The sequence below is a fragment of the Manihot esculenta genome, chromosome 1 (genome assembly GCF_001659605.2).
Source record: "Manihot esculenta cultivar AM560-2 chromosome 1, M.esculenta_v8, whole genome shotgun sequence".
NCBI lineage: Eukaryota > Viridiplantae > Streptophyta > Magnoliopsida > Malpighiales > Euphorbiaceae > Manihot > Manihot esculenta.
The window spans coordinates 34,685,176-34,711,515 of NC_035161.2; the positions used below are offsets into that span (position 1 = coordinate 34,685,176).

The 26,340-nt window shown below is 32.5% G+C and overlaps 5 protein-coding genes across 5 annotated transcripts; 1 reads left to right on the top strand and 4 right to left on the bottom strand.

Moving 5' to 3' along the window:
• Positions 1-11,825: 11,825 nt before the first annotated feature.
• Positions 11,826-13,590, top strand: LOC110614733 (dehydrodolichyl diphosphate synthase 2). The gene is made up of 3 exons (XM_021756408.2): positions 11,826-12,363; positions 12,452-12,519; positions 12,912-13,590. The coding sequence occupies exons 1-3, from the start codon at positions 11,950-11,952 to the stop codon at positions 13,357-13,359; spliced, it is 930 nt and encodes a 309-aa protein (XP_021612100.1). The 5' UTR covers positions 11,826-11,949; the 3' UTR covers positions 13,360-13,590.
• Positions 13,591-13,800: 210 nt separating this feature from the next.
• LOC110614656 (ammonium transporter 1 member 3) lies at positions 13,801-15,410 on the bottom strand. The gene has a single exon (XM_021756300.2). The coding sequence runs from the start codon at positions 15,356-15,358 to the stop codon at positions 13,952-13,954; it is 1,407 nt and encodes a 468-aa protein (XP_021611992.1). The 5' UTR covers positions 15,359-15,410; the 3' UTR covers positions 13,801-13,951.
• Positions 15,411-17,136: 1,726 nt separating this feature from the next.
• On the bottom strand, positions 17,137-18,559 carry LOC110614812. Its single transcript, XM_021756518.2, has 4 exons — positions 18,362-18,559; positions 17,926-17,971; positions 17,676-17,836; positions 17,137-17,587 (listed from the first exon to the last, which is right to left on the bottom strand). Exons 1-4 carry the CDS (start codon positions 18,557-18,559, stop codon positions 17,261-17,263), a joined length of 732 nt encoding a protein of 243 aa, XP_021612210.1. The 3' UTR covers positions 17,137-17,260.
• Positions 18,560-19,483: 924 nt separating this feature from the next.
• Positions 19,484-22,319, bottom strand: LOC110614580 (pentatricopeptide repeat-containing protein At2g29760, chloroplastic). The gene has a single exon (XM_021756182.2). The coding sequence runs from the start codon at positions 22,173-22,175 to the stop codon at positions 19,956-19,958; it is 2,220 nt and encodes a 739-aa protein (XP_021611874.1). The 5' UTR covers positions 22,176-22,319; the 3' UTR covers positions 19,484-19,955.
• Positions 22,320-22,508: 189 nt separating this feature from the next.
• On the bottom strand, positions 22,509-24,389 carry LOC110618392 (UDP-glycosyltransferase 71K1). The gene is made up of 2 exons (XM_021761517.2): positions 24,232-24,389; positions 22,509-24,101 (listed from the first exon to the last, which is right to left on the bottom strand). The coding sequence occupies exon 2, from the start codon at positions 24,073-24,075 to the stop codon at positions 22,654-22,656; it is 1,422 nt and encodes a 473-aa protein (XP_021617209.1). The 5' UTR covers positions 24,076-24,101; positions 24,232-24,389; the 3' UTR covers positions 22,509-22,653.
• Positions 24,390-26,340: the final 1,951 nt, after the last annotated feature.

Below are 26,340 nucleotides of genomic sequence, written 5' to 3' on the forward strand. Positions count from 1 at the left end.
TGCACTAAAGTCAATCACTCATATGACTTATCACATAAGTATAAATGCGATAATTATATTTCTACTGGAACAATACCTTAGTAAGAAAATCTTTAAGATTCTTATTAGTGGAACTCGCTTTATCTCCACATCTTTTCTTTCAATGATCTCTCTAATCATTTAGAATCGTCTAAGTACATACTTGGATATTTAATGAGACATGGGTTCTTTTGCTTATGCAATGACTCTATTGTCGTCACAGTTCATTATAACTGGATTAACAATGCTAGGAACCCCGCCAAGTTTAGAAATGAACTTTTGATCCAAAACTGTCCCCTTTGCTGCCTAGGACACAGAAGTGTACTTGACTTTTATAATAGAATCTATAGTGATCTCTAGTTTAAAACCTTTCCAACTTACTGCTCCACCATTTAGATTATAACTAGATTAAGATTTGTTATCATTAAAATCTGATTGGAAATTTCCATTCGAATATCTATCAGTCCCTTCAAGTGACATAGTCAAGAGTCCTTTATTAGATTTCTCCATGCTAAATTGTTTTTAGCACTTTGTCAATATGAATGGATTTGAATAAGCAAGCAACCTTTTAAATCTATCTCTATAGATCTTAATAGCTTCTCCCAAATCCTTCATGAATAAATTCTTAGACAATTAAATCTTTACAGATTTATAGTAGTGGAATATTATTTCTTATTATTAATATGTCATCTGTATAGAAAATAGAAAATACAACTCCACTCCCACTAATCTTCTTGTATACACAAGGCATCCATACTTTTGACAAAATCAAACTATTTGACTATTTCGTCAAAATGAATGTTCCAACGCCGCGAAGTTTGCTTAAGTCCATAAATAAACTTTGCAATTTGCATACCTTATTAGGAAATTTCTTGGATTCAAAACCTTCAGGTTGTGTCATGTACACATCCTCAAGAAGATTCTCATTCAAGAATGTTACTTTGACATCCATTTGCTAAATTTCATAATCATTGTATGTTGCTTTTGCAAATAAAATTTTTATGAATTTAAACATAGCTACCGGTGAAAAAGGTTTCATCAAAGTCAACACCCTATCTTTGTCTGTACCCTTTAGCAACTAGCCTAACTTTGTACGTTTGTACATTGCTTTCCATACCAGTTTTCTCTTAAAACCTCACTTGGATCTAATAGGTTTTATTCATTTAGGTGCATTTAGGTGCATCAACCAAAGTTCAAAGTTCATACTTGATTAGTGTACATAAAATCCATTTCAGATTTCATTGCTTCAAGCCAATTTGAAGAATCAATGTCATACATTGCTTCTTCATCACTGTTAGGCTCATCAGGTATGAGTGAGACATTATTATAAGTCTCCACAATAAGGTCTAACCTTATTGGATTATGACTTATCCTAACAGATATTGTAACGACCCGAAAACCGGACCGCTACCGGCACTAGGATCCAGATCGGCTTAAGGCCACCGGGATCCGGAGCAAGCCTAACATACATCCTGTATACCTGTTAAATCCCATACATGATCAAACATAAACATAAAAATTTTGAACTTACTCTTTCATTCACCAAGCTTAACTTGTGCATGCACAACTCATAACCATAAACATCAAACCCCACACTGGAGCCCTCAACAAATGTTCCAATGGGGCAATATATCATACATAAAGTCTGGTTTACATAAACATTGATAAAATATTTTATAGATCATGTACAAAGGGATTAACCGACATACTAGGGTCAAGCACAACTCTAAACCTCATTATATTACATTACTGTACTATACTTTACATTACATCATTTTTATGTCCACATCTAGCTATTACATAAAGCATTTCTTATTCTTGCTGACCTCCTGATCCTATCCCGTACCTGCAACCTGGGGGATTAAGGGAATGGGGTGAGCTACTAGAGCCCAGTGAGCAGAATAATAAAAACACTTAAAACATATGCCATCATGGAATGCATCACATCACAGACAAATCACATCAAGGATGAACTTGTCACCGATAGCCCACTACACATTCCAATGGTGCCAGGGCGTAGAATGGGCCTAACTGGTCTTTCTCTTACATTAACATAACATAACATTCCAATATGTCAGGGGCGTAGAATGGGCCTCACTGGTCTTTCTCTTACATAGTGCCAGGGGCGTAGAATGGGCCTCACTAGTCTTTCATACCGTATCATCACTATCTCATATCATATCATATCATAGTGCAGGCTAAAGGATCATCCAACATTCATCCACATCAACAATATAATATGCAATGCAACATATTTGTGAATTCTAATACAAGCACCCTAATATATCTCATGGCATTCATGATGCGTGAATCATGCTAAAACTTTCATTATTTGCTTTGAAATATAAAGAGTCATTCTACTCACCTCAGGCTAGCTCTGACAAGACACTGATGCAGCTATCTCACTGCTGGGGTCCTCGGTTCCTAGGGTCCGAACCTACACAGGTGGACTCAAATGAGGGACCAAACATACATGAACATGACTCTAAACTATTCCCCAAAAACCCCCTAAAACACCTTAAAACAATCATAGAAAACATGCAAAGGAAGGCTGAACAGGGCACTTTCGGCGGCAGGTTCAGCGGCCGAAAGTCCCTCCAGAGCCGAAACTCAGCCACTTTCGGCGGCACCTTCGGCGGCCGAAAGTGGTTCCAGAGCCGAAACTCATGCATGTTCGGCGGCACCTTCGGCAGCCGAATCTTCCCTCCAGAGCCGAAAGTCCACTTTCGAGGGGCAGGGTTCGGCAGCCAAAAGCTTGCCTCCACAGGCAGGTTCGGCGGCCGAAAGTCCTTCGGCTGCCGAACCTGAGTTCTTTCAAAGGGTAGAACTCAGCCTCCATATATACATTTTGCCTCCCAAACCATTCAAACATGCATTTACCTATTCTACAACAAGCATACACAAGCAAATAAGCATTTAGGGGTCTCAAACTATCCTAAACCCCAACACAAACACAAAAGGCAACTCAAACAACATACATTACTCATAAACTCAACATTAACCCTAACATGCAATCAACTAACTTACATATGCATTTCTACCCCATAAACTTCATAAAACTTGTTTAAAACATACAAGAAAGGTAGGATCTAGGCTTACCTCTTGAAGATCGAGAGGAAAGACGATCCTAACTTGGAGATGGGAGAAATCTAGCTCCTTGGACCTCCAAGCTCCAAAACTTGCTCTAAGCTCCAAAACTCTTCAAAACCAAGTTAAAACTCGTTAAGTCTTGAAAGATTTGAGGAAAATCACCAAAACCAACCATAGGAGAGCATGGACTCACCGTTGGCCGAAAATAGGGGAGAAAGCTCGCCCATTTTCGGCCATGGGTCCTTTTATAGGTGGCTAGCCAGGCCACCTTCGGAAGCCGAAGGCGACTCCAAAATGCATGCATATTTGGCGGCCGAACATGAGGTTCGGCGGCCGAACATGAGCCACATTCGGAAGCCTAACGTGCCCCCCTAAACTATCCCACGTTCGGCGGCCGAACTTGAGGTTCGGCGGCCGAATCTGGAAATGCCTCCATGGTCTTTTTCATTCAAAACTCAATTTCTTTCTTACTTAAAACCTTAAAATACATTAAAACATTTTATGAAAACATGATTTTACCCTTCTAGAGGTTTTCGACATCCGAGATTCCACCGGACGGTAGGAATTTCGATACCGGAGTCTAGCCGGGTATTACAGATATTTTCGATGATAGCTTGTGTATCTATGGTAAACGTTACAGTCTTTGGTTCTTGTTCTAAGTTCTATCTGACTCCCACTGCTTCTATCTGACTTGTTCTAAGCCAAGTTTTATTCTTATTTTATATGATCAAGTCTACAATGCCAAATTTAATATAGAATTTGATTATCTAATTTGACTCTCTTTCATATTGAGAATAGACTTTTTAGAAGAAACATTATATAGACTATCTATATAAATTTCAGTTTCATAATAAGCTCCTTTATTATAAAAGAACAAGTATTATTCTCAATAATAAACTTGAATCCAATATTCAAGGCTAAAATGGAACTGAAATCATATTTCTGCAAAGTGTTAGAACATAATAATAATTATTCAATTCTAATACTAAGGCAGAAGGTAAAGGCAAGATAATAAATTTCTACAACTAATATAGCAATCTTTGCTCCATTTGCCACTCATAGGTCCGCCACTCGTAAGTTCACCTCTCCTTTATAAATATTCATGAAACTCAGGACTCATGTTAGTTAACATCACACACGTAACTTGCACATCATCATCAATACAACGAGCGTACTTGTCATTGACATCATCACTAGCATTCTTATCAAGAACATTAGATATGTCTTGATCGAGAACATATAGTCTCTTTTTCTGCTTCAGAACAATTCTCAAATTGTGATACTAGTATAAGAAGTTCGATTTAGTTAATTAGTTAGCATCAAGTATGCTACACAAGAATAGATAATTTACTCATGATGGAACTAGATTCTATTCCTATAGAGATATTTAATTATTAGTCTCATGTATTTTTCTAATTATTAGATAAAGTCTTTAATCTTTAATTAGTCTCTCACTATTTTATTCAAATTAATAGCCCTATCTATTAATTCAGGAAATCCAGCAGTAAATCTCCTGATAGACTAGGATCCCATTTAATTTAAATAACATTGAGTTTGCCCAATAAATTATTATAAATTAAATTAGGTAGATAACATAATTTATCAATCACATCTCTATGTGATTTCTAAATCAGTTAGGTGACAACTCTTTATCTTTATCATATTTTATATATTATACCTAACTCTTACCCTAAACTTACATGATAATGGGTTTGCTAATCCAAATTAAGTAATTTAGTTAAGTAAAACTATTGTTCAGAAATATCCAATATTTCATAATACTAAATATATTCAGGTGAAATTAACCTTGGGTTTGCTCAACAAATTAATAAAAATTGAACTCGAATTTTATGTTATAATAATAGGTGATAAGTTACCATGTTCTTAACATATACTTAAAATTTTAATTATAAATTTTAATTCTAAGATTTCTATTAAGATCTCATGCATAAATATTATTGTTGTATATCATACATATCACATAGATAAACATACATCCTCTAACATGCCATTTTAATTGGATGATTACACACATTTTAAAAACAATTCCTTTTAAGCTATAAAGAGAACTTATGGTTTAAACACATGAGTGGCAGCTTCTTTAATCTTCACAAGTCAAAAGGGCTCATCCATTGTACCATGTCCAATGTTTTATGTAATTTTTTTTAATGTTTCATTTTCTTAATAGATTTATAAAAATTTCCTATTTACATAATCTAATTACATAACAATTACATAACTGGAAAAAAAAAATCTTGAGTTACATTTAAGGGGAGGTAGATGAGAAAAGAATTTTACAACCTAAAATAATAAGGAAAGACAAAACACGTAGATCCTATTTAGAATTACCAAAAATGAATAATCATTCATCCAAACACATTGGTCTTTTCAAAATTTGTCTATAATTAAATGTAAGCAGTATTCGGTTTAAACCGAAAAAATCAATCAAATCAAATTAATTCAGAAATTCAGTTCGATTTTTTATTCATTTCAGTTTGGTTTTTAATTTAAAAATTTTCAGTTATTTCGATTCGGTTTTGATCAGAAAAAATCGAAAAAACTGAATCGAATCGATTAGTGATAATAATATATTATTTTTAATAATATAGAGATATTAGATCATAATCAATATTAAAATATTTCAATTAAATTTTAAAATACTTTAAGTAAAAAAATTTATTAAAAATTTAAATTGATCAAACGAACCAAATCAGACTGATTTAATTCGATTCAGTTTTTTATTAAAATCGATTCGATTTTCATAAATATTAAATTTTAATTTTCGGTTTATTCGGTTTAGTTCGATTTTGAACTAAACCAACTGGATGCTCACTCCAATCCATAACCATTCATCATGCAAATAAATTATATTAAATGCATATAAATTAATTATTAATTTATTTTATATTTATTAGTTTTTGTGTGTTAAAATTAAAAATTAAACACATTAATATTTTAATTTTTGTGTCAATAAAAAATAATTTATGAATAAAATAATTTTTATTCAAATCTTTAATTATATTAAAAAATTAATTTTAATAATAAATTGTAAAATTAAATTTAATGTCATTAATTTTGAAAATTAATTTAATAAATAAAATAATTTTATTCATGTTTCTAATCAAATTAAAAAATATATAAAATTAATTTTAATCAAATTAAAAAATATACAAAATTAATTTTAATTACTGTCAAAATATTTAAATGGCCCAAATTAATAAAAACTATTTTAAATTAAATAGCCATTTAATTTATAAACTAAAAACATTTTTTTTATTTTTTACCCTAAAAAGACCATTCTGAAAATTTCTAAAAGTTACAGGGACTAAATTGTAATTTAATTAATATTTCATCCGTTGCATTAAGGTTTCTACACACTGATCGGCCAGACCAGCCACCGGAGGGACGCGCAACTCTTGCGCCCTCGCTGGTGTCCTGTCCGCCGCCACACATGCGCGATATCGACGGAATCGTGAAGGAGGTGACCGAACCAATTCGTACAACACTCCCTCCCCTTGGGCGACAACGAGTTGAATCAGCTCCCACCCTCGGCAGCCATGCGATCGCTGTCATAGCGATGCGCGATCTCCCGGAGTCGCGCTATCAGCCTTCTTCCACGACTTTGAAACGGCTCGAGGCGTCCAACGATGAGCTCAGCATCCACAGAAGCGGTTGTTATGCACGGCAAGCGTGCGAAGCCAGCGACAAGCGCGCGACACTATCGTCGGGCGTTGTTGAAAGGAGCTGTTTCGGCCTTCACTGATCCTTTCGTCGTGACCAGCGAGACAGCCGGACCCTCCTCTCGTCCACCATGCTTGTCGCAAGCGCCTCGCCGGTGACAGGCACACGTCGATCGGCAGACCGGACGCATGACCTTGCATCCGGTGGTGCTTTGCTGGGATGTCAATGAATTCAGATTTCCAGAAATCAATAATTTTTTTTAATTTTATTTTATTTATTAAAATATATTTAATTAAAATTAAAACTATTTCAATTTCAGATCAAATATAAATTCATAACAACAAATCTGGAAAAATTTATAAAAAAAATACTAAATTTTATTAGCACACAAAATTTAATGTAATTAACTCAATAATAAATATAATTTTTATTACACTTTAATAGTTTAAATAGGATTTTAATACTACTGTCGTATGAAATTTGAATTCAACACAGTATAAATAATAAAAAAAATAAAATTTTTTATCCATATAAATTACGTTTAAATAAAAATAATAATTATAATTATAAAAAATAAATATTTTTTATTTTTATTGCAGCACAATACGAGACCAATTATTTTAGCTGAGTTATCGCAATCATAAACTATTCAAATGTTATGTCTAGTGAAGTTTTAATGAATCGACGATCAAAAAATTTATCATTCAAAAATTTTTTTTAATTTTTCATGTGAATCAGCTTAAATGTATGATCCAAAACTTTTTATGGATTTTTCATGTAAATTAATTTAGTGTATTTATTTATAAAATAAATATCTACATATTAATTATAGATATCTCACATATAAAATCAGTTATTTTCTATAACATGAAAGAATATAAAATATATTAGTCTAAACGATTTTAATTATTGTTCAATCATAATAAAAATATTGATCAGAAATATTTAGAGACATACAACAGAAATCTCATAATTATAATTATATTATAATTTTTTTTACACAGTAATATAATCTCATAAATTTTATTTTTATTCAAAATTTAATTAAATTAATAATAAAAATAAATAAAATAATTACCTTTATAAAATTATTTTTAAATATTTAAAATACACAAAAAAAATTTCACCGCAATTAACATATTAGTTATAGAATATATTATTAATATGAGATTAATATTAATTTTAATATTTTTTAATTAATATATAAATATGAAATAATATTTTAAATTTCACTCATTTTTTCTTGCTTTTATATGAACTAAACTTTTTCCCTCTTATATATATATTATTTAATGATATTAATAGTATTATGGAAAATATTAAGGTTTTCTTTAAAGAACTTTATGAAACAATATTAATAATTAGAAAATCAAAAATATATTTTAAATAAAAAATACAAATAAATTGATATGTTTATATACTACGTTGTAGGTACATATAATAAACAATTTTTAATATTGTAACTTAAAAATAATTGCTATTTATTGTATAATTAAAATAGTATTGTAACTTATAAGTACAATTTAAATATTTAGCCATGATTTAATTATTTTTATTTTTTTAAGTGGATTAAAATTTTTAATATATATATATTAAAAAGATATAAAACTTTCAATTTTTATATCATATATTTAACTGATTTTAAATTATTTTGTATTTTTTATTAATAATATTTTATATTTTATAATAGTATGAAAACTTCATTTTAAAAGAATATGAGATAATAATATAAAAAAGATAAAATGATATAAATGCATATCATAAAATAATAATAATAAAAAAGATGAAATGATATAAATGCATATCATAAAAAAATAACAACTTAGAGGATAAAGTTATTTATACTCTGCTCGCTAATAATAAATATATCGAAATAAATTAAAAAAAAATATTAAATTTTATTCTCAATTTTCAATCTCCATTTAAAAAATAATATTCATAATATGATTACATTACTAAAAATACATTAGTCTACTAAAAATTTAATAGTATTTTCACCAATAAAAATAATTTATAATTTAAAAAATTAATAATTTTTTATATTTTAATTTTAATAATAGATCAAAATTGTATATAAATATAAATATTAAATTATTTTATTTGAAATTTAAATATATTAAAATGCAAAATATCGATCAGCGGCCGTGAAAAGACTTTTCATACGAACAACACTAATGAAAAAGTGGCCAGATTTATATTGGTAATATATAAAAAGATGGTCCATTTGGAGCCTTTCTAGTTGGATATATTTGTTTATTAAACAATGTTATATTTATATTATTTACTAATTTATTATCTATAATTACACATTCATTTATTTAATTATATTATCATTCTGATCTAAATTTCACATCCAATGATATATTTACTGATTTTGGGGTAAAGTTTTCCATTTTAAATTTTAATTATTGAAATATTTTTCTGATATATAATTTCCTTTTCATATTTCTTACCAACTTAAAATTCTTAAATTTATATTATTTTTAAAAATAATTTTCATTTTTACCTCTACAATTCTAATTAAATTATTTTTATATTTTTTAAATTATATTAAAATAATTTTATAATTTAATTATATTAATTGAAAAGGACAACCGTTACTTTTAAATACTTTTAACCGTTAGTCCATATTTAAGAGACTAAATTACTCTCACTACTGCATAACTTAAGCAATGAAATCTCTAACCTCTATATGAACCAGAAAAGAAAATCTAACTCCTTTGATTTTGAAAAAAGAAATAAACAAATTCAATATTTTCTCTTTAAAATCGAAAGAAATTTGTGAAGCATAAAGAATCTGATTTATTTTCTAAGAGACAAAACAGAGGACCAGTAAAAGAATTACGTGAAAGATCAGAGAGTCGAATAGATACAGTCGCTCTACTTCAGCAAGCGACACAACTCTTAAGGATCTTATAAATTTTTGAACTTTTTTGTTATTATTTATTAATTATTAAATTTTAATTAATTAGAGTGATGTATTAAATTTATTTTCTATTAATCTTATAAATTTCTGTTGTTTTGAATTTATTTAACTGCTTGAAATATAATTTCATTGGATTGATATATTTTTAAAAAATAGTTTAATAAAAATTAAAATTTATATTGTGATTTATCAATTGTGGCTTTCTCAATATTATTGAAATATTTGACATCCTCTATATTATAGACTTTGATGTGATATATTTGAATTTTTACAAGTATTTGAAATTTATGTGCGTATTTTGTATAATTATAGTATTATAATTTGTATAATTGTATTAGTTTGATAAATGGATAATACTAAATTCATAAAATATAGTTAGGAAAATTTATGATTTTTGTTTTTTTAATTTTACTAATTAATATTACTAAGATATATGTTTAATATTAATTAATATGTGTCAAGAAATTAATGTGTCAAAAAATTATAAAATAAATATGTATATAGACAGGAACACCAAAATTTTATAACTAAGAATTTTAAAATTGGTAATTAAAACTATATTTTTATATAATTCTTTTCAAATGATCATTTTTAATTTATTTTTTAAATTAAAAAATAATGAATTATATATATATATATATATTTGCACAAAAAGAGAAGAAGGAAGCTGTTTTTCTTTTTTAAATATGCAACTATTTAAAGGCTCAACAGGCTAAACAGATACAAGAGGAGCTAAAAGTCCAATAACCCATGAACTCAAGTCTTAGACTCACAATCCAAGCCCACAGCCCAATTCCAATACACTTGGTAAATCGGCAAACCTTCTACGCCCCCATTGCTTTCTATAAGAAACAAAAATTTACTGCCACCACTTCCATCGCTTCCAATTATCGGAGAAAAAGAGGAAAAAAGGCACGACAAGCCCCTAAAATTATTTACAAGCTAGTACAAGAAAATTAAGAAAACTATGAAATTCTAAATTATAATGAAAGGAGAAAAATAATGGATTACAATAATGTATTTCATTATAATGAAAATGGTATTGATTAAATTAAAATTATATACTAAAATTTTAAAATTTGTGATGTAAATAATTTATAAATAGTAATTAATTAATAATAAGATTATAATTAAATTAGTAATTAGTTGATAAAAAAAATATAAAATTCTAAATTATATATACTCCATAATAGAATACCTAAATTATAAATAATACTATTTCTTGATGTGCAATATAAATGGAGAATATAATTTATATAAGAAAAAAAATATAAAATAGATAATGGAAATAAAAGAAGTTCAATTTCTTTTAATTTAGAGTATTCAATTCCTATCGTATCCAATTGCTAATAGATTTTAAAGTATTTAATGCTACAAATAAGTATATGCATATATACTTACTGTAGATATTTATATTTTATAATATATGATTATGAAGGGTATATGTGTTTTTTTATATACATATTTTAAAGTGAAGAGAAATTATAACTATTAAATTAGAAGGATACAAATTAAAAATATTATTATTTGCAATTCCCTAGTTGCCTTTGGATTTGAATCCTCCATCATCACTTTCAATCCCAAACTTGCGCATTTGCGTTTCCTCTTCCGCTTCCACAAATAACAATTCCACGTGTTTTAGACTTGTCCAGAATGAGGATCTTAATTAATCTGCAGAATTAAGATACTAAAAGACAACACCACACCAATTTGCAAAACGACCAGAAGAAACAGAGAGAGAAGATCTGGATGGTCTCCGCCGTGAGATTTCCTTTTTTTTTTTTTTACCACATCGAATAGCTTCTACAAAACTTCTAAACTCCTCCTCCGTCCTCTGATTTTTCTTCCTTCTCAATTACGTGCTTGGGATTGCGGGAACTCTTTTGGGGGCTGGAGTTGTTGTTCAGGTACGACGTCGCTTTTGAGCATTATCACATACGTGTAATTGGCGGTCCAGGTGTGGGACACGTTTCACGGCGCTATTTTGTACGGATTCATGGAAAGAAAAAGTCGGAAGTAACCCACTTGAAGCTAAAATTACTGACAGTTTTGGAAGGTCCCTCGCTTCACCTTGTTACCACATATTCTGGAATTATCATTTCCAGGAATGAAAATCTCAAAACGGATCTCAGTCTCACCACATATTGAAGTGGAAGACAATAGATATATAGAGAGTAATCAAGAGAAACCACGACAACAATAACAGCTGAAGAAGAAGAAGAAGAAGAAGAAGAATGCAATCCTTACACTTGCCGTTCCCTGTCCCTTTTTACCAGACTCCAACTCCTCAAAAACGCAAACTTTTCCTTTCTCCAGATGTCAGAATCCAAACACGCCCAATTCACCGCCTTCTCGGGGCCAAAACAGACGTAGCTGTCAAACAGGAGGATACTACTGTTGTAAGCACCGCAGAATCGACCGAGCCTGAGCCTTTGCCAGAGGGGCTACGGAGAGATTTGATGCCGCGGCATGTCGCCGTGATCATGGACGGGAATGGGAGGTGGGCCAAGCAACGAGGTGGGGCTGCATCGATGGGTCATGAGGCTGGTGCACGCTCTCTGATGGAGATCGTGCGGCTTTCTGGTTATTGGGGGATTAAAGTTCTTACTGTTTTTGCGTTTTCTTGCGATAATTGGACTAGACCCAAGGTCAGTACTCTTTTATCGAAATTCACATTGGGCAAGCTTAAAGCAAACCCAGAAATAAAATTTCTGATTGGACTTGGGTGTAGTGCAGGTGGAGGTTGATTTCTTGTTGAGCTTGTTTGAGAGAACGTTGAAGGCAGAGATGGATAAATTTGTGAGGTAGATAGCAGTTGATTCTCTTTCTTTTACCACTTTCCTTTTTTAGTGTTAGTGTTAGTTTTTCTCCGACACGTTTCTTTTACTCTTTAGTGTTAGTTATTACATGTGGGTCATTCCTTCTGGAATATTATTCTTTATCCGAAACCAAAAGGGCCAATACTTTAATCATTTGAATGTCCTAAATACGCGTGGAAGCAGGAACTTGGAGGAAAAAAAAATAAAAATCTCTAATATTCCAGGCAGAATCCAGCACGTTATAGTACCCATCAAGTGCTAGATTATCATCCGACGAATCCACCTAAACAAACTGAATTAATTATGCATCTTGGTGCGTCTGTTTCTGGAGAATTATTGGATGGATAAACTAATTTCATCACGTTTCTTATTGACAGGGAAGGTGTTCGAATCTCTGTGATTGGGGATTCATCAAGGCTCCCAGAGTCTCTGCAGAAATTAATAAATGAAGTAGAAGAGACTACAAAAAACTACTCCAAACTTCACCTTCTTGTGGCAGTGAGCTACAGTGGGAAATATGATGTTGTAAAAGCCTGCAAAAATATTGCTCGCCGCGTAAAGGATGGTGTCATTGAACCAGAAGACATTAACGAAAGCCTAATCGAGCAGGAGTTAGAAACGAACTGCTCTGAGTTTCCCTCCCCTGATTTATTAATCCGAACTAGTGGTGAACTTAGAATCAGCAACTTCTTGCTGTGGCAGTTGGCCTACACTGAGCTTTTCTTTGCAGAAGAACTCTGGCCTGATTTTGGAAAAGATGGGCTCGTAGAGGCCATAACTTCATACCAGCAAAGGCAGAGACGCTATGGTAGGCGAGTTTTATAATCGTATAACATTGGCATGGTTACTTGTTGATAGCATTTTATACAATACAGTTTGGTCAGGCTTTCATACATGACCAATTGTGCACCTAAGCAGAATCAAGGTGCCTGATATACATTTACGTCGTATGTAGATGGAAAGACGTTTTACTATTATACTAAATGGAATATACAAAGCTCATGTATTGTGCGATTATTCCTATTTAAATACAATATGCTCTTTCTTTGGGCCAAAGCTCCATTAATAAAAAGTTCAAGTAGAGCACAGGGTTAAGACAAACCTGATTAGCAAGCCCAAATATAAAGAGAAAGGAAAAGATTTTGAAAAATAAACCCGAGGTTTTGCTCGGAATTTTTGCATGACTTGAATAACCACGAATCTCTTCAGGGGCTTTGTCCGAGTCACAGCTGGTTGATGTACACCTCCTCCTCCGATAAAATATCATTAATGAAGCTTACAAATTTTATTCTATATTCGGTAAATAAAGGAAAAAAAAATCAATCATTCTAACAATTGCATTTCATCTTTATTTACAGATGTTGATTAAGAATAAGAATGAGATGAAACAGAGTGCACAGAATGCCAAGAACTCCACTTATGATTGACTTTGAGCTTGCAGGCGCATATAGTCTGCGTAAAAACGGGGTTGATCACCTTCTGGATGATGACCAACGTAGGCATAGCCTCCATGGCTAGAGATGTCAAGCCCTGCAACTTCTTCATCAATTGATATCCGCAAAATCCTAAGCTTGTGAAGGGCATAGAAAAGAGGTCCCATAGTGATACTCACCCACAACACTATCACCAAAACCTCAACCACTTGGGATCCAATAAGACCCCATCCCCCGCCCATTATAAGGCCATAAGGCCTCTCCACTCCACTCTCACCTGACTCATAAGCTTGAATCACGAACTCCTCCTTAGCAAACAACCCTGTGAATATCAATCCCCAAGCACCACATCCACCATGCAATTGAGTTGCCTCCAGTGGGTCGTCAAATTGCAACTTTAGGGCCAGGATGTTCAACCCAATTAGGATCCAAGCAGCGCAAAATCCACACACAATTGCAGCCCATGGTTCAACAACTGCACAGCCTGAAGTGATTGCAACAAACCCACCAAGCACTCCATTGCAAACGCCTAATGCATCCCAATGGCCTACCAGTAACCGCCGGCCGAACAGGGTTACAATGCCTGCTGTTGAACCTGCCAACGTAGTAGTCACTGCAGTTCGGCCAATAGCAGTCCAGTTACCTTGATCAGTTGTATTAGGGTAGGCTACAAGAATCTTATTAAAAGAGCCAGGATTGAAACCGAACCAGCCAAACCATAACAAGAATGTACCGAGTACCACTAGAGTTGCATTATGCCCGCGAATTGGCACGGGCTTTCCAAATGCATCAAACCTACCGACTCGGGGGCCTTCTATGAGAGAGCCCCAGAGGCCGGCAATCCCACCCACCAAATGAACCACACCACTACCTGCAAAATCAATGGCGCCAGACCCAAAAAACAATTCGCTTGAACTAGCACTCAGCCAGCCATTTGACGACCAAACCCAGTGAGCCACAATTGGATAGACAAACCCAGTAAGGAAAAAAGAGAATATGAGGTAAGCACTAAACTGGGTACGTTCAGCTATAGAGCCACTGGTGATACCAGCAACTGCTATAGCAAATGCCCATTGGAAAAGAAAATAACTATAGTCATAAGTATTGTTGGGGATATCTTTTAGAGCAAAAAAAGTGGTACCAATAAAGGAGTTGGAAGAATTGGAGCCAACCCCAAATGCAAAAGCAAAGCCAAAGAGATAATAAGAGATGCTACCAACAACTGCATCAACAACGTTTGTGAGCATAATGTTCATGGCATTCTTGGCTCTGACTGAGCCAGCACATAGCATGGCAAAGCCAAGCTGCATAACAAAGACCAAGTATGCTGAGAATAGTAGGTAAATGGCGTTGATAGAGTCTGTGACACTTTGTTCCCATGAGACTTCCATGCCTCAGAGAGAGAGAGAGAGAGAGAGAAGGAGATGGTTGGTGCAAGTAAGAGCTGGGAGATATGGTATGATATTTTGCTACTTGAAAACAAAAGGCAAATGGTTTTACTTTGAATGGTAGCTGCTACTATGCCCGTCTCCCCTCCTCTTATTTACCTGTAGGGCCATTACACGAGTTGTTGACCGGAACAACGGATAGCATTAAAACGGTGTCGTTGAACATGAACTGTGTTCAAAACAAACATCTGTGAAACTTTGGAAAAGTTTATATTTCTTTTACTCTATTTTTGGTAATCAATTATATTAATAAAAAAAATAAAATAATATACTCATAATATTTTTAAAATTTTTAAAATTAAAAAATTACAATATTTTTATATTCATTTTATAAATTTATAATATATATATTTTAAAAATTAATAAAATATAAATATAATAATCTATTTTTTAAATAATAAAATAAAATGCTAATTTTAATTAAAAATAATATTGTTAAGTTTTTTAAAATAATATATATTCATTTCATAATTTTTATCTATATTTTTTATTATTTTAAAATTATTTTTTACTTTTCTTTTTTATACTATAATAATATAAAAATTAATTATTATAATTTTATTTAATTTTATATTTCGCAAAATATATATTTATAAGTAATAAAATTTAATATTTTTAAAAAATTATCTTTTTTAATAATTATGAATAAGTAAAGTAAATAAAAATTATAAGATGTAGAGAATTTTAGTGAGTTAACAATAATTATATTAAGTTAACAATAATTATATTATATTGATTTACAATTTTTTTTTATTAATTTAACATGTCTTCTATAAATAATTATTTTACAAAAATAATTATCATTTTACGTAAATTTTCAATATAATATACATTTTCTATTAAATTTTAACCTATTTCTATAACAAAATAAATTTATTTTATTTTTTATATAATCATAAAACTAAACTCCCTCTAAATTGCTTTTTTTTTTTCCTTTTAAATGAAGATCTGTTTGTTGTTAATTAACAAGTTTTGTCACATTTTCAGTGCATAAAATCACACTCGTTATTCCCATCTCTGCGCATGGCCACTTTAGCACTCTGGTTAGTGGTTATATGCGAAAAGTGAAACTTTTGAAGAAAATTGAAAGTTAATAATGGTGAGAGAGCAGGAAGAAGATGAATCCATTGACGCTGGTGAAGCGAATTCAGAACAGAGGAAGCTTCCTGGCGCACCAAATTCAAAGATTCTGCTTATGTTTTTGTTGGCGGCATTTCTTTCGATCTCACCGAAGGCGATCTCCTCGCTCTTTTTTGCTCAGTAAAATTTCTTTTCTTCTTTGCAATTAACAATTGCTTCGTGTGCTATTTCTTCCTAATTCTAGTTCAGATTATCTCACTGACCGAAACCCTCATCAGATTTTTAGCATTTCTTGGGCTTTATGTTGTAGATGGTAGAAACCTTGCTTTTTGTCTCTCCCATTGTTTAGCGCGCTGTGAAATTGGGAAATTCTGTGCGCTTTTTTGTTTTTACCATTCGTTTATAATCTAGAATTTTTGTTTTTAGCTTATTAATACTTAATATATAAATATTTATATAAATTAATAAGAGTTCTTAGTTTAGTAATATACAGTGAGTTTCGGTTGGAAATTAGATAATAAGATCCCAACTATAACCAAAAAAAAAAAAAAAAAAAAAAGAAAGAATGGTAGATAAGATGAAATTGCAATACTTGTCTTAATGCAACAAATTCAATATTATCTTTAACCAAGAGTTCAAGATGACAGAAAAGCCAAACAAGATCCATAGTTACGCAATTCATTCTCAAGCTTTAGATGAGCAGAAATTTGTAATAAGAGAATATGGAATGAATGAACATTTTGGTTCATAAATAAAGAAATTACTCTACTCCATAGCTGCATCAACTCCAAATGAAGCATCGCCCATCATGGATCCCGCTTCCCTAGAGACCACCTGCATAGGTACACGAACACGATCTTCTGAAAACATTACGCCACTGTTCATATTAGGCATAAGTTCCTCCATTTGTTGCATAACTTGCTCCTCTGTAATTTTCTGAGCATCAGGATCCTCCCAATCTTCTGCAATAACAACAGTGCCTTCGCTTTCCCAGCTCTTGAAAATTCTGTCTGGACCAGGCTGCCAAATCATATCTCCATTGCTTTGCTTCAGTATAAACTTGAATTGGATTGTGGACTCAATAGGCACATCCTAAACAGAATTCAAAATTTTTATCAAACTTCACATTGAATGATTGCAGATCATATGGTATTCTTATAAAAATTTTCTTTCTTTTTACCAGTTCAACACTCCAGATGTGCCCATCTGACCAGTTCATTGGGGCAGCACTTTCAGGATTCCACGCTCCAATAATGGGGTCATCACCCACCAGGAGAAATTGATCACCAAACCTGCACTCCTTCTGCAACTGGAATTTCACATGTGCAGTCCTTGATCTTTCTGAGAAGCAGAGAAGCTTTTAATTATGTATTATTGGGAAGTTATATTTGCATCCAAGAATGTGGAGAATGAAGCATTATGCCACTTACGTATTTTTGGGAAGCCAGCTACAGCATTTTCCAGCCCTGTCGATACCTATTTGACAGATGAACAATCAAGCTACAACTTTTGGATTAACTTCGATCATAATTTGATCAAGTTCCCATGATATGATATACCCGAATTTGTACAGAAAGAATCCGCTTATAAGAAAACTTAATATTTACACAAATGACAATACATCTATTTAGAGTAATTGCTCAAATCAACAACAGGGGAAAAAGGGGTGGGGATAGAGAGAATCTGGACAGCCTTGTTCAAGTAAAGTGGCAGATATGAATAACAATAGAACTTTGAAAGAGAGAGATCTGAATGAACATAACCTTGATTAGTTTAGTATTACTTACCCAAAAGAAGAAAATAACTAAAAAACTATTGATTAATCCATGCAGAAACGAATTTTTTATAATAATGAGGAAAACTTACCTCAGCAGCGTCAGATGCCACATGAGATTTAGCGATGAATCGAAATGAAACCAACTGATCAAACGGTAATTTCTTGAAAGACAGGGATGGTGAGAAGGCAAAGTCAGATCGACCCAGTTGAGTTAAAGTTGAGGGTAGTGGAGTCTTGTTGTCGTTTCTTGCAAAGATCTTAGTGGACAAGCTGGTTAAAGCCTCCATGAATGTTTTGTAAAGAGGAGCGAGAAAGATCTTGGATTGCCGAAGATGCAATGCAAGTATCTGTAACTGAAACTGTAAGAATGAAGAATTTTACAGCAATGTGTTTATATATATACTGGATGGGAAAACAAAAGTGAAGTGAGAAGAGGCACTGGGTCATTGACACGTGGCAGAATCGCATCAATTGTTAATTTCAACGGACTGCGAGAGTTTTAAGCATCTTAGTCGGTTTATTAGCCTTGTTTGATTGGTGCTTGGTCAAGAGTTGATTTACCGTCTCACTATGCTTCTGCTAATACCTCTATTCTTTTCTCTTTTGCCCCCATTTTTTGACATATTTATATAAAAGCAAAAGACAAAAAAAAAAAAAAATTGGTTATCTTCTTTTTCTTAATTACCTTTTTCATTTTAAGGAATTATTTATTACATTGGCAGCACTCATGCGAATGACAAATTATTCTGCAATTTGTGCTCCACTAAATATTATCATTATTATTACAAAGAAAAAAATACTACAATAGCCGGGGAAGTAAGAGTTCCAAATCAAACCGAACTTGATGTTTAGTAACACCTAGGTGTTCTCAACCAGTGGCGGAAGCAAGGGGAGGCAGAAGAGCCCTGCCCCCAAGCTTCAAAGAATTTATATATATGTAATGAAAAAGTTACATATACAACTCAAAAATGGAAAAAACTATATTTTGTATTTTATTTTCTTTACAGGAATTACCTTATTTTTTAGTTATTTTTACTTGTTGATACATTTGCAGATTTATTTAATATTTAAATTTTATGTGAATATATTTAAATTTTAAGTTTCACATTTGATACATGCGACGTGAGTTTATTTACATCTAAATTTTCACTTTTTCTTGAATTTTAATTTAATAATATATTATATTTTAGAAATAAAATTAAAACTCCATATAATCAAATAAATATATAATTTATAATATTATTTAATTTGACACCCCTAAAATATTTTTCGGGGTTCCGCCCTGTTCTCAACAACATTTTTACCAAGTCAATTTGTATTTGCAAACCCTAGCACATAAAGACATAAACACCTCTTGGCACACCATAGAAACAGAGACATCGAACTATTATCCACCTCCAAGCTTGCAAATGCAATGAAGGAACATTAAATAAACTAGCTTCCTGGAGAACGTTGACAGAAATTAAAATTTTCTGTTTTACTCAGCCTTCCTGTAATCTCTTGATGCCAATGATGTAAGAGCAATTTCAAAAATCTTCGCAGAAAAATTTTGTAATTCCTAGAGAATTGAGATCATGAGCGTTACCTGTGCTTTTATTCACCAATTTCTTCGTTACAAACCAAGGTTTAACATTATCTTCTAGGTACTGTGGGATAATTCTTCAAAGCAAATTCCACCCATATTCACCAGTAATCCTTACAGGAGCAGATTCCCCCACTAAAATGATGAAATCTATATCGATCTCTTAATATTATATCTCTGTCGTAAAGCTTAGATATGAGCTTAGCCACTGAGTGACAGTCCCCGCAAACACGAAGATTTTTCACAATCCTGATTGGTTGTGAAGGGCCTAATCTGATAAGCCCAAAGGCAATTGCTAACTTTTCACTGTGAAGGTTAAGGGCCTTCTCTTTCATATCTTCTTCTTCAACAAATTGCAGAAGGTGGGATGCATTTGGCACATAACCAGCAGATTTAAGTCCAGCTAGAATCTCGTCCAACTTTGCGTAGATTTCCCTTGAGAGTGGATGAGAGTTGTCGCCCACGATAAACTCATGAACGATACCGTCAACCTCAACTGAGCTACAACCTGGTTCTTTCTTGATTCCAGAAACTTTCATATGGCGCCTTAATCCAGAAACGCTATCCCACTTCCCTGTTTTGGCATATATATTGGATAACAGCACATAGGCCCCATGATTACCGGGGTCAATCTCAAGCAAATTGCCACATGCGATTTCAGCAAGCTCAACATTACCATGGATTCTACAGGCTCCAAGTAGAGCTCCCCATGCAGAAGCACTTGGAACTATTGGCATTTTCCTTATCAATTCAACAGCTTCCTCCAGATGGCCAGCACGACCAAGAATATCAACCATGCAAGTATAGTGCTTCGTTCCAGGCACAACACCATAAACTGACTCCATTTGATTAAAGAACGTCCTGCCCTCATCCACTAGTCCTGTATGGCTACAAGCACTTAATAAGTTGGTAAATGTCACAGCATTGGGCATCACCTTAGATCCTTGCATTTTGACAAACAAATCTATAGCAGCTCTGCCACGACCATGCATTGCCAAACCAGCAATCATGGCACTCCAAACAAACACGTCTCGCACCTCAGCTGAATAAAAAATGTCAAGCGCCTTCTCTAGATCACCACATTTAGAATACATGTCAATAAGTGCGGTTGTGAGATGACCATTTAACTTAATCCCTTGCTTCTTTATGTACACATGAATCCATCCACCTATATCTATTGCTCCCAACTGAGAGCAAGCTGACAGAGTACTTAGAAGTGTGACTTCATCCGGTTTTGCAGTCTTACTAAGCTGTAATTCATGGAAAATAGCCAAAGCCTCCTTTGGCTTCCCATTCTGTTCATAAGCTGAAATCAGCACATTCCAAGCAGCTATTTCTGGTCTAGGCATGGCATAAAAAATACTCCTAGCTGCATCGAAATCCCCCCCTTTCGCATACCCATCAATCATAGTTGTCCACGAAAAATCATCTTTGTCCTCCATCTTATCAAACAATTTTCTTGCATCTTCCATGCTTCCATTTTTCACATACATATCAAGCATCACATTACTCAAAGTCAAAGTCAGATGAATCTTATTCCTTTTAATATACTGGCAAACCCATCTCCCAAATTCCAAATCCAACTTCTTTGTGCAGGCAGACAAAATACCCACCATTGTTACATCGTTAGGACTCACGTTCTCCGCCTCCATTCTTTGAAATAATTCCAGTGCCTTGTCAGGACAGCCTCCCTGTACAAACCCCGTAATCATCGAATTCCAAGAAACAACATCCTTTTCATCAATCTTCAAGAAGACTAAATAAGCTGAATCCATATCTCCACACGAGGCATAACAATGGATAAGAGAGTTCAAAATAAATAAATCCGAACTCAATGAGGCCTTAATGACCATCCCGTGAATAGCTTGCGCTACAGGCAAACTAGAAATCCCGGCAGCAGCTTTGATCACAAAAGGGAAAGTGAACTTGTTCGGAAAATCTAGACTCTCATAAAGCATTCTGATAAATATAAAGAGGCTATGAATAGGTTCGGGGCTAGAAGCAAAAGCACGAATGCAGGTGTTCCAAGTGTAGAGATTTGGCTGGGGAATATAGTCGAACATCTTGCGAGCATAATCGAGGCTGGAGAAGGATGAGAGAGAAGCCATCGCGAAGAGTTTGCTGGCGGAGTAAGGATGGAAAAAGACGCCAGAACGGAGCATTTGAGCATGAAACTGTTTGAGGTGCTTTAAGTTGGTGCATTGGTCGATGAGAGAGAGAGTTTGTTGGTACCTTGCGAAGGAATGGTCGTTTTTGACAGTTGGAACGGGCGGGTTTGGGCTCCGTGGAAGAGAAAGAAGAGGGCTACTTAAAGTTGCCATTTTCTCCTTTGTTTGGGCTAGCGCCTCATTGCCGTTGCGGTTTATTATTGCAGCCAAAAGCGCCCGATGACCCTGTCTTTTTTATCCTTGGCCCTTGCCCTTGCCTACTTTAGTACTAATTTATTTATGTATTATCCTTTTTTACATTTTAAATTTTAGAAGTTTAAGATTTAAATTCATCATCTTCTACGTTATTATTCTTCATAATGTTGTTAAAACTCATTAATTATTGTATAAATATGTTTGACACGTTTGTCATTAACTTAAGGGAAAAAAGTGAATCCTTCTTATTTTCATAATTTATTTATATGCAAAGCAACTGAAATTTTCAGCTGACACCGAGCAATAATAAGTATACAAAAACAAGAAATTAAGAATGATAGCCCATATTTCTCAAAACAAAATAAGTGAGAGACTCCTGCCTAGCACAGTAGCAATTGGCTTATTTCCCCTTCTCTATTTCATTACCAGCAATGATTCAAACATATTTTCTCAGATCCTTGATCAACTCTGTGATTGAAGTTGATGAAGATCCCCCATCCATCACTGCCTTCCTCGCCATTCCTGCCAAGTCTTTCACCTTCTTTCTCACCTCATTTTCACTTTCCATCACACATCTCACAGCTCTTTCCACCTCCTCTGCCTTCACAACATCTCCATTTGACCTGTAATCCAATTTCAGCTCCACTGCCAGCCCCAGTTCCTTCACCAATGTAAATGCATTCAGCTGCTGCTCTGCATATATGGGCAAGGTCACAATAGGCACCCCATACCAAAAGCTCTCCAATATAGAATTCCACCCACAATGAGACACGAACCCTCCTATGGCCTCGTGTGCTAGTACCTCCACTTGTGGAGTCCACCCACATACCATTCCTCTCCCTTCTATTCCTTCCAAGAATCCTTCTGGCAACATCTCCTCTGGATTCTTCAATTTTGAGGCTTCATCTTCTCCTGGAGGAACTCTCATGGACCACAAGAATCTGTACCCACTCTGCTCCAGACCAAGAGCTATTTCTTTCACTTGGGATACGCCAAACGAACCTCCACTTCCAAAACACAGGAACACCACAGATGAGTCTGGTTGTTCATCGAGCCAGTTTCTTATCTTGTCCCATTGACTGTGGTCCATGTCCGGATGAGGATGACCAATCAGGTTTAGCACCGGCCCAACAGGGTAAATCTTAGGGTTCTGGCCATCGTGCAAGGACTCAAGCGAATGAGATTCGAGCTCGGTAAATGTATTAACTATTATACCTTTTGCGTCCTTGAACCTTTGAGCTACCGTAATATAAGCAGCATAACCTCCATGCTTGTTAAACAGAGCTCCAGGTAAAACTCTTGGAGGAACAGGATTGGCAAAACCTGGAATTATTACGTCAGAATCAGAGAAGGTAAATTCAGCGCCAATTTGTTGATGGCGAGAGGGTAGATAAAGCATGAGACTCAAGAATGCTGATCCGGATGTCAAGAATATAAAAGAAGGCAAACCCAATTCATCTCCAATATTAATCATGGACACGCAAAAGAAATCAAGAATTATTCCAGCAACTGGAACCGAATCTGAGCTAGATCTGGAAGATACAATATCAGAGACAATTTTGTGAACATGGGGTTTGTAACTCTCGATAACGGCGCAAATATAACTCTCCACAGATTTGGCAAGAAGTTCAGAAGAAGGGAGATCAACTTGAGGGAGGTCAATGAGACGGATATTGGGTTGGGAAGCAGTGAGCGATTTGGTGTATGCATCAATGAAAGGAGTGATGGGTAGCTTCATGACAAGGATGGTGACCTGTATTTGATCATCACGAAGGATCAAAGTCTTTGCGAATTCAATGGTTGAAACTATGTGACCAACGCCAGGAGCTGGAACGAATATTAGCTCTGCCTTGCTCATTGCTTCTAGTTTTTTCTTCTTTCTTCCTGTGAACAAACAATGCCCCCATCAACATACAAAAAGGAAGGAAAATAGAAAAATAAGAAAATAATAAGAGAAATGATTAAAAATAGATATTATATAGAAATATTAAAACAGCAGAGGACAAAAAGATACTCTCGAGCTTTTCCAAGATTATGTTTTTCGTGATTTTGAAAGATAAGAATCCTATAGACAATGTCTGAAACTTAGCATCTTTGATTATTCTCGCTTCATCTCCTTTGTCTTCATATTATAAAGATCTGTTACTGTGGTTGGGATTGTTTCTCATTAAGTGCTTCTTTGAAAACTGGTTTCCGTCTTAATGGAGTTAATAAGTCTTACTAATTAATGTCTGAAAGCCTTTTTTTTTTGTTTTTTGAAGCAAGTATAATATTTTTATATGTTTTTCCCAAAATAAATACTAGAATTTAAATGTTAATTATAATAAAATATACTCAACTAATTTTCTTTTATATTTTTCTTTTTTTTTTCTCTCTTTTATCTTCATCTCATTATCCTTTTGACAGTAGGCTCAAAAAAAAAAAAAAAAACCATTAAAAGGGCAACAAAATTATATTCAAAGGAGATTCAAGCAACAAATGAATCAAACTGTTTGAATTAAACTTGTTTATTTCTCTATTTTGATTTTCAAAATTTTGTGATTCAATTTTTTTATTATTTTAATTCATAATCAAACTAGCAGATTGCATGCCGATTATAATATTTGAATTAGAGACGCTTTAATAGTTGGTTTAGATTTAAATCAATTTTATTTATTAAAGGATGGTATATTTCTTCGCTTACAAAAGAGAAAAAAAAATTCTATTTAAATCAATTTTATTTATTATAACAAATAATTATTTAGTTTTATACAATGAAAAATTAAAGTTTCCCAATCTAGGATTTTTCTTTTTTTTAAATATAACTTTTTCTTTTTCCTTTTTCATGGAAAACGAAACATCAATTGATTTTTAAAGCGACTCATCCAGTTAAAGATTAGAGTAGCCAAAAATAATGACCGTCCTGTCGAAGACTCTGTGATTTTCGGACAGTTAATGTATTGAAAGATTTGATTACTAGTTACAAGTTGAACATTTTATTTTTTATAAAAACAAAATTTTTTAGTTCTCGTATAAAATTTTTTTATAATTTTTTACATTTTGATAATTGTTTCTTAGTCAATAGATAAGGATTGAGAGGAGGTTTTCGTTAATGTGAAAGAGTCATGTGTTTGTAGTTGTTTTTTTTTCAAATTTAATTTAGTTGTTTTTTTTTCAAATTTAATTGATTCGATTGTTTCGAAAGATAATATTCAATGAAAGTTTACTAATCATTATGGGTTTTTGAAATTACAGCGACAACGTCAGTCTTGAAATCTTATTTGAGTTTTATCTTGTAAAAACTTTTTTTCGTGAAATGATTGTAAATATTTGTTAAAATTTAGAACCGATATTTCTGTTAGATAAATTCGTCGTTATACCACTCAAACTGCTCATACTTTAGCCAGAGAATCTATTAGGTATGATCGTTTTTATATTTGAAATGATATTCTTTTTATTTGATAAAATTTTATTAATATAATCAATAGTTTTACTTAAAAAAATACAATAAAAATCATTCTGATTTTAACCGTAAATTTATTAATATAATAAAAATTTAATTGAAAAATATAAATTAAAAAATATTATAAAAATAAAATAAAAATAAAAAAATTAAATTTAAATATTACATTTTAAATAATAAATAATAAAAAACATCTAATTAATTTTATAAATTATACACTTTTAAAATTTATAAACTAAAAAAAATTAACTTTAATATAAAAATTATAATTATAATTTTAACTTTTTAAAAATTAAAAAAAAATAATTTCTATATATTATTTTAATTTTTCTAGAAATGTGATTAATTTTAATTTTATATAAATTAAAAAATAATATAAAATATAAAATATATTTTGCACATTATTTTAATTCTTTATTAAAAACGTGGCTACTTTTAAAGTTTGCACGAATTAAAAAGTTAAAATAATTTCCACATTTAATTTAACTTTTTTCAGAAATATAACTAATTTTAATTTTACAGAATTTTAAAAAATAATTTACATATATTATTTTTTTAGAAATGAGACTAATTTTAATTTTTTAAAAATTAAAATATAATAATAAAAATAAAAAATAATAAAATTGAGATATTATATCTTTAAGAATAATAGAAATATAAAAAATCTAATAAGTATTATAT

Coding starts and splice junctions, on each gene's coding strand:
- LOC110614580 (XM_021756182.2), bottom strand. CDS start 22,175: ATGGCAACTTTAAGTAGCCCTCTTCTTTCTCTTCCACGGAGCCCAAAC.
- LOC110614656 (XM_021756300.2), bottom strand. CDS start 15,358: ATGGAAGTCTCATGGGAACAAAGTGTCACAGACTCTATCAACGCCATT.
- LOC110618392 (XM_021761517.2), bottom strand. CDS start 24,075: ATGAGCAAGGCAGAGCTAATATTCGTTCCAGCTCCTGGCGTTGGTCAC.
- LOC110614812 (XM_021756518.2), bottom strand. CDS start 18,559: ATGGAGGCTTTAACCAGCTTGTCCACTAAGATCTTTGCAAGAAACGAC. Junction 17,837..17,925: donor AGCTGGCTTCCCAAAAATAC/GTAAGTGGCATA, acceptor TCTGCTTCTCAG/AAAGATCAAGGACTGCACAT. Junction 17,588..17,675: donor ACATCTGGAGTGTTGAACTG/GTAAAAAGAAAG, acceptor AATTCTGTTTAG/GATGTGCCTATTGAGTCCAC.
- LOC110614733 (XM_021756408.2), top strand. CDS start 11,950: ATGCAATCCTTACACTTGCCGTTCCCTGTCCCTTTTTACCAGACTCCA. Junction 12,364..12,451: donor ATAATTGGACTAGACCCAAG/GTCAGTACTCTT, acceptor GGTGTAGTGCAG/GTGGAGGTTGATTTCTTGTT. Junction 12,520..12,911: donor GAGATGGATAAATTTGTGAG/GTAGATAGCAGT, acceptor TCTTATTGACAG/GGAAGGTGTTCGAATCTCTG.